We start from the raw sequence: 12,946 nt of genomic DNA, 5'->3' as shown, positions 1-12,946 counted from the left end.
TAAGATGTTATTGTATTTGGAAAAAATCTGTAAAATTTAGAAGTTAGTACCAATGAGGAAAAATATTTGTTCCTTTTAAAAACAAGTTATATATCAAAAAATTGAACGTCAAATATTTTTTTATTCGTGGTTGAGAAAGAACTTGCAATAGGCTGATGAGTACTTGAGTACACTTAATTAAATATTTTTAGGAGGGAATCTCATGTTTTGCATCTTTCACTGATTAAGATTGTCTTAAGTGTGAATTTCGGAAGATCTAATTTTATTCTTTGTCACTGGATATTTATTTAAGGATTCTATGGTGAAGTGAAAAGTCTAATAGAGTTGAGACAAATTTTAGTTCTGTGTTTGAACACATGAGCCAAAGCGTTGGTGAATTTTCATTTTTTGAAAAGGTATTTCCTTTTCTTTATATGAAATACATATCTCAAGGTTTTGCTTTGAAATTGAGGCCACTGGTAATTCTTCAGCCAAGGCTTGATACGAGAATTGGTTTGTTAATTTAATTCCTAATAAGAAAAGAATTTAGAAAAGATAGTGGCGTGTTATAAAAATAAATAGAGAAAGAAGCTGGTATGGGACTCTTTCCTCATCTTCATATGCAATACATGTTCTATGATTTTGGGTGAAAATTCTTTTGTGGCTTGAATCCAGAATGAATTTGTCTGTTTAATTGCTAACGAAAGATACTTTAATTTGAAAAAAATGATGTTTTTATTAAGCAAGAAGAAAAAGAAAAATATATATGAATTTGGATAAGTACATTTAAACAAAACGTGGAAGAAGAAAAAAGAAAATATTTTGGAATAAGAAATAGAAAAAAGGGAAAACGAGTTGAGAAAACGGCTGGAAAATTATAATTACCAGAAAAGGTTAGATATTCATTTTTCCGGCGAAAAAATACCCGTAAATTGTCATGTCAGCGATGGTTCATTACAAAGGTTGTAAACTAAGATAACCTTTTCTTATTAGTTTAAAATAGAATAGCAGTGATAAACTAATAAGAAAAGAATTAAGTTACGATAATTCTTCGGAGCACCTACAGCGAAAACATTAAATAATGAAAATAGTTACGTGGTTGTTATCATTATTATTATTATTATTATTATTATTATTATTATTATTATTATTATACAAACATGAATCTACAAGAAAATTATATACGTGCGTGTAATTACTAATCGATTGGACATCAACGTGCAACTGCACGTTCATAGAAACTAGTATTATTTTAAAAGCGTGAATATAAATGTTGGTTGATCAAAATATTCTTCAAATATTAAACTACTTTTATACCCTTTTAAGTTAAAATTTTCTCTAGAAAGCAATATCATATTGGATAAAATTGTAATATTAATTTTTCCTAATATCTATGACTTCGAACTCAACTAAAAAACTAAAATCTTAAAACTAATATAATTATATTAGGATTTTACTAAATATCGTGGACTTTGATTTCCAGTAAAGAATTGTTATTTGACTACAATTTTAAAACTATAATCCTAAACCTCGACAGAACAGAAATCTAAACATAAGATACACAAATAAATAATACTAAGTAGTAGATTGGTTTTACGTTGGGTTATTAAAGATATAAATAAAATATTAGTAGCCAACTATCTATCTTATCTGAAAACGGGATATAATTATATTATTTTTTCATTTGATTTCTGCATGTTAAATTCTTTTGTGTCCCCCACCCACACACACCAATTTATTATAAACATGCATTAGATCAAATGACAAAAATAATCTTTTAACACAGCTGGTAGTTGAATTAAGTTCCAAAATAGTACTTCCTCCTTTTTAATTTATGAGTCCCGATTCAGAATACGAGGGTCAAATTAATTAACTTTTAATGTAAATTTTGATATAGAATCTTCAATCTTTTTTAAATAAGATTTTCACATTTAGAAACTACATAAAGAGAGTATATACTGTAAATCACAATATATAGTTAACAATTCAAAATATTTAAAAAGCATATGAAAATATTAAGGTCGAAAGTATTTTTTTACCAAAGAGTAATTAATAAGACATAAATTGGAACAAATGGAATAATTAAGTAATAACTTTCAGTATAACTTTAAGTAGGAAAATGCAGCAATTTGATAGAGATCACTACGACATCATGCAGCTTCAGCTACAAAATGTCAGCTGCTGATTTGTAGCAAGCCCATTTTGCATGGATTTATAATACCAATTACCAGTTAGGTGTCCTATTTGTTTAAAGTTAAGAAGATATAAGAAAACAACATGAGTTAAAGCCAATGCACCAGATCATTCCAACTTAAGCTAAATGTTTCACTTGAGTTGGTTCGTTCCTACTTAGCTATTCTCTTTTGCTTGCTAATTAAAATTAGCTTATATGGCTCCATCTAGGCTTAGGTAAAAGCTGAGTCCCTATAATTTTGTGAAACTTTGATGGATCAACATGCTATTTAACGTATTTCTCATCAAAACTTGACTTTTTGAGCAAAAAAATGACTTATATTTTAATTTTGTTCAGTAATATTTTCAATACTTTTATTTTTGTAATGACGATAAATAAAAAATATCCAGTCAATCCTTAATGTAAATTATTTTTGTGGTGAATATTTCCTACATGGATAAAAGAATAAATAAACATATACCAAGATATATCTTTTTAAAGAAGTATTACTATATATGAACTAACAATGTTTTTTTACCACGTAAAACAAATGATATCTGGTTACAAATAACTTAACATAATTTTTTCTTCTTATGATTGACAGGGAATAACGCGCAACGCACGTTCATAGAAACTAGTCTATATTATTTTAAAAGCATGAATATAAATGTTAGTTTACCAAAATAGCCGTAAAATATTAATCGACTTTTATAACCTTCAAAACCAAACTATTTATTTGAATAGATAAATCTCTACTGGATATACTTGTATATCTAAAATGTCTTTTTAACATAAATTTGAATTGAATTCTAATACCGTTTAAGAGTCCTGCTGATTGTTGAATTCCAAAGCTATACCAATCCTGTATTAAATAAAATACTTTAACCACTTCCTCCAACTATATAAAGGGTTACGGCACTGTCCATATGCTCGGTAAAAGACCGATAAAGGAAGACTACTACTCTTCCTCTTCATACTTCTGTTACTACTTTCTTTTATTGTACATGCATGTTTGTTTTATTTTTATTATCATAACCTTTATTGTATTGATTCACTTGGTTATGTATTTCTTCAGGAGAATTGCGAGTCTTTTCTACCTTGCTTTGTCTTGCAAGGTCAGGTCCCTCTTAACTTGATTTGTCTTTTCACGCTTTAATTAATTAATTTATTTTGTTAATTACCTCAACAATTTCATTAATGTTAGTAGCAGTGTATATCTTTTTTATTTTCAGCACATCTAAAAGTTTGTGGTTGGTGCAATAATAAATACAGGGAGTTGTCTTTGATAGAAAACATTTTACTTCAGTGCGGATTCACCAACGCCAAAGTGAAATTCAATAAATAATTATAAAGTGCATATATATAAAAAGACGTGTGATCCGAAATTGCGTAGCACAAATAAAGAACACTCACCTACAAATGGAAACTATTTGTAAGTCAGGCGACAAATACAGAAGGTGCCAGGCTCTTTCAAGCAGTGCCTCTCATTTTTAGAGGTCGAGAAGCAATTGGTTTTGTGTTATTGACATTGACAAGGAATAACGTGCAACTGCACGTTTATAGAGACTAGTTATTATAAAAAGCATGAATATAAATATTGGTTGACCAAAATATCCTTTAATATTGAACGACTTTTATATGAGTTCTAATCCTATTTCTTTTAAACATACTTCTTAAACCAAAAAATCTAAAACTATAAACGTAAAAGCACGTTAGTAATATTCTTTAGGGACAATCCATTACTACTAGAAAGTAGGAACTAACTATTTCATTAAGAAGATTAATTAGGAACTTATTTAAAAGTTGGAAAATCACATCTATTAAAATATATACTTCTTTGCACGTGACTCATGAGTAGGTAATAATTATTAGACCATATTTTAAAAGGCTTAAGTGTTCTTAATTTACCCTTTACCTCTTATGTTTGATCTTAAAAATAAAATAAGAGTCATTAAACTAAAATATTTATTTCAAGACAACGGGTAAATTAAATATAACAATGTTAAAAAAAATTGTGATTTTGAGAATTTTATCTAATATCTAGGGCTTTGAATTCCTAATTAACTAATAACATAATATTACTAAATTAAGCTACATAATAAATTCGGATGATTCGGGTTACTTATGGGGGCCAATAAATCAGTACCGCCTATTTAACTAAAGTCATATTTATGACATCTAATAATTTCATTAAAATGAGGGATATTTTTAATTGTAAGGGCAATTCGGGTCCAATAGGTGGAAGGAGGGGCATTTTTAACCTGAATACTAACGTTAAGGGCAACATGAGTCCAATAGGTGGAAGGAGGGCATTTCGGGTCCAATCGAGTTTTATGTCCTTCAACATTATATTATTTTTGTAAGAAAATTATACCGTGTTGGATAAAATTGAAATACTTGATAATTACTTTTAGAATATATATATATAAGTTGAAAATTTATTATATTAAGTACGCGTTTCATAGCATTTGACGCAAGATATATTCGTGCAAAGCATGAACATAGAGACTAGTATTATTTTAAAAACACGAATATAAATATTGGTTGATCAAAATAACCTTAAAATATTGAACGAATGTAATACCCTTACTATTGCTACTAACGTTACTAATTACCAATTCTATTGCAATTGAACTACTTTCCCTTACTATTATTACTAACGTTACTAACAAATAATAATTACTAATTCTATTTCTATTAAACAACCTAACTTTATTACCACTAACAATGTCGTCTATTACTAACTACTAACTTACTAATTGATGAGTCGTGAAATTACGCGATATTCGACGCTAATTCCTTAAGCTTTTGTGACTCCTTAAGCACTTTTGTTGTTACTTTTTGTGTTTTTATGTTGTTTTGTAGGAAAAGATGCCCGAAGAGCATAAAAGAGCAAAATGGATCAAAATGGACCAAAATGGAACAAAATAGAGCAAAACAAGCCAAGTAGCTGAAATGAGTGATCGGAAGATACCAAGTGAAAAGAAAGTCAAAAAGAGGTCAAACTGGACATTTTTGCAAAACTGTCAAAACTGGACAGTTTTGCAAAAACGGGACAGATTTGCAAAACTGTCAAAAAGTGGACAGTTTTGCAAAAACGGGCAGAATTGCAAAAACAGAAATATGGGGGCAGATTTTGACATTTTTTGGACTTGGAAAAATTGGGGGGAGCTACAAAAGAGAGGCTAGGGCAAAACATTTTCTATCTTTGGTCATTTTGCAAGTTTTGGAGGCTAGGGTTTTCACCTACACCATTGGAGGAGAAGATTGGAGCACTTTAATGAGATAATTCTTAAACCTTTCTTCAACTCCTTGTTTTGTATTGAATATTTTAGTGTGTAGTATTTCATTTCTAGACTTGAATCTCGTTTATGAAAGTATTCTTGATTAAAGTTTGGTTTGAAACTCTTGTTATGCTTATGTATTGAATGATTCTTATTGCTATAGAAGTGGGTCTTTGTTGATTTAATTAATCTCGTTCTTGAATGTTTCCAAAGGGATTAGCTAACCCTAGGACTCACCCATTTACTTAGATTGAGCTTGGAAAAGGAAATCTAGGTTGGGAAAGATTAATTAACAAGAATTTGGGTCATTAAACTCATCTAATAACTTGAGCTCGGAAGAGGATAGTTACTTGAGGTTAAATTGATTGTGCCTAATATCACACTCTAAGGCTTGGAAAAGCTTAGAGTGAAATTCATTGATTTGGTTGGAAGACTTTCAATGAGATTTTAGAAATCATTATCTATTGACATAAACCCGCTCTTAGTTGTAAAATCATAAAATACGTTGGATCGTTACTTGAGTGTAATTTCCTATTATCCAAACTTGTGGCCATTGATCATTTTACTTGCTTTCTAGGTTAGTTTACATTTCCGCATTAGTCATAATTTTCTCAAAAACCCAAAATATTATCTATCGTTTGGCTTTAGCCACTACAAAAAAAAACTGGATTTAGCGACGGACGTAATCCATCGGTAAACATCATATATCCGTTGCTAAATCGATATAGCGACGGAATAACGACTGAATTGAATCTGTCGGTAAAATCCTCGTAGCTAACCATTTACCGACAAAACAAATGAATCCCTCGCAGGTTTAACGACGGATTGGCGACGGATTATATCTGTTGCCAATATGAGTGACGCATGAAATCCGTCACAATGTTAGTAATTTCCGTCGCTAATTCTATGAGTTATTTCGTCGTTTCATCTAATTGGCGGCCAATAGTTTCCGTCGCTAATTCCGTAGCCAATTCTTTTGTTTCATCGGATTGGCGACCAATAGTTTCCGTCGCTAATTCCGAAGCCAATTCTTTTAATACACATTTCTGTATTCCGTTTGGTGACGAAAATAATTTGTCGCAACATTAGATTTTGTATTAGTTATAGCTACAAATCCGTCGCAGTTTTTTTTATTGGTTTTATATAATATTTTAAATACACCTGTCCAAGCATATATTAGAGACTCATATAATAACTTAATTCATAAAAACTAATATTCTACAAGGTCCAAAATACATAGTAGAATGCAAATCAAGTTCAAAGCATCCACAACGATAATATCCAAAACCAAAAATCCAAAATCATATGCAACAACCATAAAGTCCAAACAACAAAACTAACTAATGAGAGACTGGAGAGCCACGATCATCACCAGAAATCGATGCATGAACTTGATCAATGTTGGCAGTAGCTGGAGCTGGAACTATAGGTGCCATAAATGATGGATGGTCATTAGGAGTGTCTGTCTGAGAAGAGACAGAAGGACTCAATCCACGTACTCGCTCAATAATTATAGGAAGCAAGCGATCAGTCAGTGCAGGAATTAATCGTGTCACTAACTCATCCAAATTTCCAGTCACTGCTAGTTGAGCATTCGGAGGTGGTACTGAGGATGTAGCATCAGAAGCAGAAGAGGGACGAAGATTCAGCCGGTAATATATTTGTGCTTGAGATCCAAGACCATATATTCTTCTTTTCTTTACCCCTCCTGCGGCTTCGTAATAGGCTTGACATTGATCAACTTCAGATTGAGTCTGTGTCTGATTTTGTAGTATTTCTTGATATTTTTCCTGTACAAGAGAGTGATAATTAGTGAAACTCATTTCACTAACAGTAAGCACATGTACAAGAACCATTAAAGATGGCAAGAATAATGCCCTAAAAGCTTCAATAGAATTCAAAATATCTCTGCTCACTGAAGGAAGCAAACAAAGTTTCTTCCCATTTTTTTTAACCTCTGATAAGTTCAGAGAACAAGCAAAAGCTTAATTACCTATCAAAAAACAAAAAATTCACATGCGTCCACAACCTATGTTACGCGGATCCTCCATTTGCCACGATGTACCTGTGTCCAACGGGCTTGACTCAATATGATACAATGTCATATTCGAAATTCACATGCACTTCATCTTGCAGAAACAACAGAGCCTAATTCTCCAAGAATATATGCCACTATAAAGAAAGATACAAAAGGCACCATTCATCACTGCTCATTGCATATTTCAATTTCTGTTTTAGGTTCTGTTTGACTCTTTCATTTAACACCATGTTTATTTCTACGTATCCCAAAGTTATGCATATTTGCATCTGCAAGCACTTACTAAGTGCTGGTTTGTGCCCAAATATATCTTTACTAAAACATGTTACTATAAAACATATTAAAATATTGTTGATGCAGAAGATGGCATATTTGTTCTACTTACCGTTGCAAAGTACTCTCTTGATATTAAAGTTCATTTTTCATAAGGAAAGAAAATGAAAAGACACGTGAAACCTTTAATACTATTCATTTTAAATTCTTCTTTAATTTCTTAATCCGTGTCCAAATACCTTCGCATAAAATGGCTTTGGGCACTGAAGAAGCAGAAATAAAACCACTAGATCATCACAATAAATATACTTTTCATGAATTTTTAGGTGATTTTTTGCCTCAAGAATGTCATCAAAGGACCAACACTTATTATGTTGCATTCTGACAGTAATTCCCCTCACCACAAATGAAAACATTGAGATGGATTCTGTCTTCCTCCGAGCCAATATTGCGTGACCTTTATACTTGATGCATTCTTGTACTCCACCAGTGCCATTTTATGTGATACACTAAACAGTTTATTTTTGAACTTCTCATTTTAACTGCAACGAAATAACTTATAGCCACTTTAGGCAGTTGATTAACCTTGAGATTCTACCATCAACTATTTCATTCTGCAATCTATATAATTATATAAAGCAGTTTCTGAAATTATGAGGAATCATTAAACACTACAGAATTATTGATTTACTCTGCTAAAGGAATATAAGTTTTCAGAAAACATATTTGTTAACAAACAAAAACTGAAGTGAAATCAGACAGTATAAGCATAATATACTACTGAAAGAAACTTCCTATAGAAGATTATAGAATGTTGGACTCACATGCACGATTCGAGCTCACTCACCAACAAAAGATTTTCCATCATGACAGTGTGTATGAACGTGCAAATGTACCTCACTTGGTGTTGGATCTCGACCCTTTTTAACAGCCTATACAAGAAAAAAAATCCACATAGTTTAGTAACTTCCAAAACCAACAAAATAAGTAATTGGATCCAAAAGGTAGTATGTTCACTTTAGTGATGTATGAAGCCTATGCATGGAAAAACAAGTTGGCTGGCAAGTTGCAACACTTAAGACATATATCCATACTATTTTATAATAGCAATACCAGTTCAACACTGTTACATATATAGGAATTGTTTTTTATTACTGGTGTTTTAAGATAGCTGTACATAATTCCACTTTGTTTTGTGAATAAACACAGTAAGGAACCATAATTATTGTCATGTTGCATGGTGAAGAAAGAGTTTGTGACCAGCAAAAGAAGATGCTTACTGCACAATTTCAGAGATTAGCCCATTAAAACAATTAGAGGAACCATTCAGCTGAAGAACTGGACATAACAATCCTTCAACCCGACCTTTTTCGTCATGAAAAGATCAAGATGACATGTGCAACATAAACACATGAAAGGCACTGCATAACTCATTGACAATTTCCAAAGAGAGCAAGCAACACATTTTTGGACATATCTTTTTAGAAGTGAACTAAACAATAATGAGAAATAAACAGTTGCGCAGTTGCGCAGAAACTAACTTAAAGACCACAGTTGCACTTGCTATCAACAATAATGAGAAATAAGACATAGACATTACAGTTCCACTATATCAGTCAATACAATGTGACCAAATTTATGGATCACTGCAATTGCATTTATCTACTTCTAATGCCTGCAACAGAACTCATTAGACTGATAAGACTTGAATTTCTATCCCGCAACAAAAGATAAGTCCTGTGTCTCTTCAGTCTTAATACCCATTGATCCAAAATCCTCACTTTATATTTTCCTCTCTTTTTACACCACTTCTTGTAGTATATTTCAATCCAATTCAGTCTTTTTCCTTTCTTCAACCATCAAACCAGACATAATAGAGAACAAGACAATGAACTAAACCTCATGTTAATCTACTATTATCCAAATAACTTCATTATATCATTTCAAACTAGTCTCTTATGATACAGTTAACTAGATTCAGGATAAGAACATGTTCATTTCTCAACTTAACTAGATTCGGAAAGTAAAGCTGGCTATTACTTATATTTTAATACCATGATTACATTAAAATGACTCTAAACCAGAACATCGACATAATATTTTACGAACCGTGGCTTCCAACAAGTTAAATAAGCATGCTACTATATATTTCAGGAACTAAATGCAATGGTCTCAGATATTACCTTTTGTTGGTGCAGTGAACGGGGCGTCGAGGTCTCGGATTTTACGCTCGAACACGAACGAACCCGAAATCACTTAGATTAGACAAAGTTCAAACAGAAAGATAAAATATAGTAGTTTAGAATGATATGTGGCTGTATTTCCGTTGTTTTTCTTTTGGATTGAGACCCAGTGACTCTCTCCTGCGGCTGAGCTCTTAAGACGCTATTTATAGGTGTAAGCCAAAAAACCTAATCTTCAATTTGGGCGGGATCTTGAATTATCTAGGTCAAAAGCCAGTTAAAAAATCTGAACGTTTGAGATTTGTAAAGATTCGCCAGTAGCAAGATCAGAAAAAGATGGAAGAAGACAAAAATCAAATAAAGCTCTTGTACTAAAATGGTGAAAGAGAAAAATCATAAAGAAGATTGAGTTTAAACTTGCCAATCCCGATTCGATTTTCAACCAAAGGAGCATGCTTAACACGAGATTTTCAGATCTTCCCGAAATAGTGAGACCTCCACTGAGCTTCGAGATTTAACGTACTATCCAAACACGAAACGAGACAGAGACATTAACATACGCTCAGACAAAGGTAGAAAGAAACAAAATTTGCACCAAAATAGTGTGGTAATGGTCTGCCATGGCTGTGGAAAAAAGGGTTCTTGTTTGGAAGAGGAAAGATGAAAGAGATGAGAAGTGCGGCTGCTTGCCCTTTAGGTTTTAGATGGTGAATTAAAACGAACGGGCCGGGTCGGGTAAATTGGGTAGTGAGCTGCTGATGAAATGTTTCATTTGGGCCATGATTTGGGCTCAATTTGACGAATTGTGTTGCAAATCATGGATCTTTTCCTCCTTCATTTTAATTATTTTCGGGCTTCTAATTTAATAACTTGTAACTAGTACAATATATATTATGTGAAGGCAATTAGTAATTAATATGTAGAAAGTAAAGGACTTACTAAAGTATTGATTTATAATTAATTTAGCAAGTACAAATCCTGAAATGAAATGATGACGAGTTATTAAAGAATCGTGATAAAGTAATGCTTGTAATGTTAGTAGTAAAAAATAGTAACGCTATTAATAGTAGTAGAAAATAAAAAATAGTAGTGAAAACAAATTATTTATTTCATTAATAATTTTAGAAGCCCAAGGAAATAAATTGAAAAGGAGGGACGAAATTGGGTGTCAACATCATGTATTACCAAAGAATAAAAATGGAAGAAACCCATATGAATACAACACTAAACAATGAATCAAAAATGCTACTAATACTTACAGATTATTGAAGAAATTAATTAGCCAGATGAAAAGAACATGTTTTTATGTTCTTGAAAACGAAGAGAAACCCTATCTAACAGAAAAGGGAAGAGAAAAGGGAAGCAAAGACAAACCTAAGCAGAGCCAGAGAGAGCAAGAGAAGTTTCAGTGGCTTTGTGGGTTTGAAGAAAGTTCTAGTGGGTTATGAAGTTTTAGTGTGTTTATTAGAGACCATTTTGTTTTATTTCTTTGATAAAAATAAAATTTTATTTTTTTTGCCGACAATTTTACCAACGGATTGGTTCCGTCGCTAAGATTAGCATTAAATTTTACCCTTTTTTGAGTTAACAACGGAAATATCCGTAGCAATTGGTATTAAAAAATGGTGATACATACATATTATCTAACGACAGACATAATCCGTCGCTAAGTCCGTCACTAATCTGTAATAATTTTTGCCGCCAACAATTTGTCGTAAATTTTGTAGATAAAATAAAGGCGCTTAATTTTAGCGCCTAAATATAGCAACGGATATTAAATTCTGTCGCTAGTCCGTCGTTAGTTTAGATATCATTTCGTTTTCCCTTTTTTTGGCGACAAACTTGTAATTTCATAGGTAATCCGTCATTACATAGCGACGGCATAAATTGTGTCGCTAAAATCCGTCCCTAAAACCAGTTTTGAAGTTTTAGTGTGTTTATTAGAGACCATTTTGTTTTATTTCTTTGATAAAAATAATTTTATTTTTTTTGCCGACATTTTTACCAACGGATTGGTTCCGTCGCTAAGATTAACATTAAATTTTACCCTTTTTTGAGTTAACAACGGAAATATCCGTAGCAATTGGTATTAAAACATGGTGATACATACATATTATCTAACGACAGACATAACCCGTCACTAAATCCGTCACTAAGTTGTAATAATTTTTGCCGCCAACAATTTGTCGTAAATTTTGTAGCTAAAATAAAGGCGCTTAATTTTAGCACCTAAATATAGCAACGGATATTAAATTTTGTCGCTAGTCCGTCGTTAGTTTAGATATCATTTCGTTTTCCCTTTTTTTGGCGACAAAATTGTAATTTTGTAGGTAATCTGTCGTTACATAGCGACGGCATAAATTGTGTCGCTAAAATCCGTCCCTAAAACCAGTTTTTTTTGTAGTGAGCTTAGTTGGTGAAAGTTCCTTACTTTCTTAATCGCCTAGCATATTGTTCCCTGTGGGATCGACCCCGACTCATAGTTGGGTAAATATATTGCATACGACCGTGTACACTTTCTCTTTGAGGAGTGTATTTGGACGTTATCAAAAATGGCGCCGTTGCCGGGGAACAATTTGGCGTATTTGAGTTAGTTTGGGATTTAAGCTAACTTGCTTTGGTTCAAACTTTCATTGCTTTATTAAAAAAAAAAAAAAAAAAAAAAAAAACTGATAAGTTTTTGCAAAACTGCAAAACTGTCCAGTTTTTGCTTCTGCTAAAATAAATTAAAAAAAAAAAAAAAAAAAAACTTTTTTTTTCTGGTGACATCACATGCGACTCGCATGTCATACATGCGAATCGCATGTCATACATGCGAATCGCATGTGGGGTCGCATGTCATGCCAGTAAAAAAAAAAAAAAAAAAAAAAAAAAATTTTTTTTTTCTTCCTTTTCTATTTTTATGTTTTGTTTCGATTATGTGCAGCGAGGACACTGCAATGTTTATAGTTGGGGGTGGCACGTGGTAGCGCATTATATTTTGAAATTTGTTCAAAATTTCTGAAAATTTTGTTCT

At 32.0% G+C, this 12,946-nt stretch overlaps 1 protein-coding gene across 7 annotated transcripts; it reads right to left on the bottom strand.

The window, feature by feature from the left end:
* Window positions 1-6,612: 6,612 nt before the first annotated feature.
* On the bottom strand, window positions 6,613-10,627 carry LOC132636727 (uncharacterized). 7 transcript variants are annotated; one of them, XR_009581401.1, is made up of 5 exons: window positions 9,931-10,627; window positions 8,572-8,679; window positions 8,149-8,289; window positions 7,430-7,501; window positions 6,613-7,226 (listed from the first exon to the last, which is right to left on the bottom strand). XR_009581401.1 is itself a non-coding variant. In XM_060353731.1 (4 exons), the coding sequence occupies exons 3-4, from the start codon at window positions 8,161-8,163 to the stop codon at window positions 6,777-6,779; spliced, it is 465 nt and encodes a 154-aa protein (XP_060209714.1). In that variant the 5' UTR covers window positions 8,164-8,289; window positions 8,572-8,679; window positions 9,931-10,618; the 3' UTR covers window positions 6,613-6,776. The 7 variants fall into 7 exon arrangements, 3 of the variants coding, with proteins under 3 accessions (XP_060209714.1, XP_060209712.1, XP_060209713.1); XR_009581400.1 differs by lacking the exon at window positions 8,149-8,289 and having other exon boundaries at window positions 9,931-10,626; XR_009581402.1 differs by lacking the exon at window positions 8,149-8,289 and having other exon boundaries at window positions 8,595-8,679; window positions 9,931-10,626.
* Window positions 10,628-12,946: the final 2,319 nt, after the last annotated feature.

The sequence above is a fragment of the Lycium barbarum genome, chromosome 4, assembly GCF_019175385.1.
Source record: "Lycium barbarum isolate Lr01 chromosome 4, ASM1917538v2, whole genome shotgun sequence".
Classification (NCBI taxonomy): domain Eukaryota; kingdom Viridiplantae; phylum Streptophyta; class Magnoliopsida; order Solanales; family Solanaceae; genus Lycium; species Lycium barbarum.
This window is presented reverse-complemented; position numbering and strand designations above follow the sequence as displayed.

What these genes read in the sequence shown, in the direction of transcription:
- LOC132636727 (XM_060353729.1), bottom strand. Translation starts at nt 8,615, where the DNA reads ATGATGGAAAATCTTTTGTTG. An exon ending in TGATGGAAAATCTTTTGTTG is followed by an intron (nt 7,227 to 8,594) that starts GTGAGTGAGCTC and finishes TCTCTTGTACAG; the next exon opens with GAAAAATATCAAGAAATACT.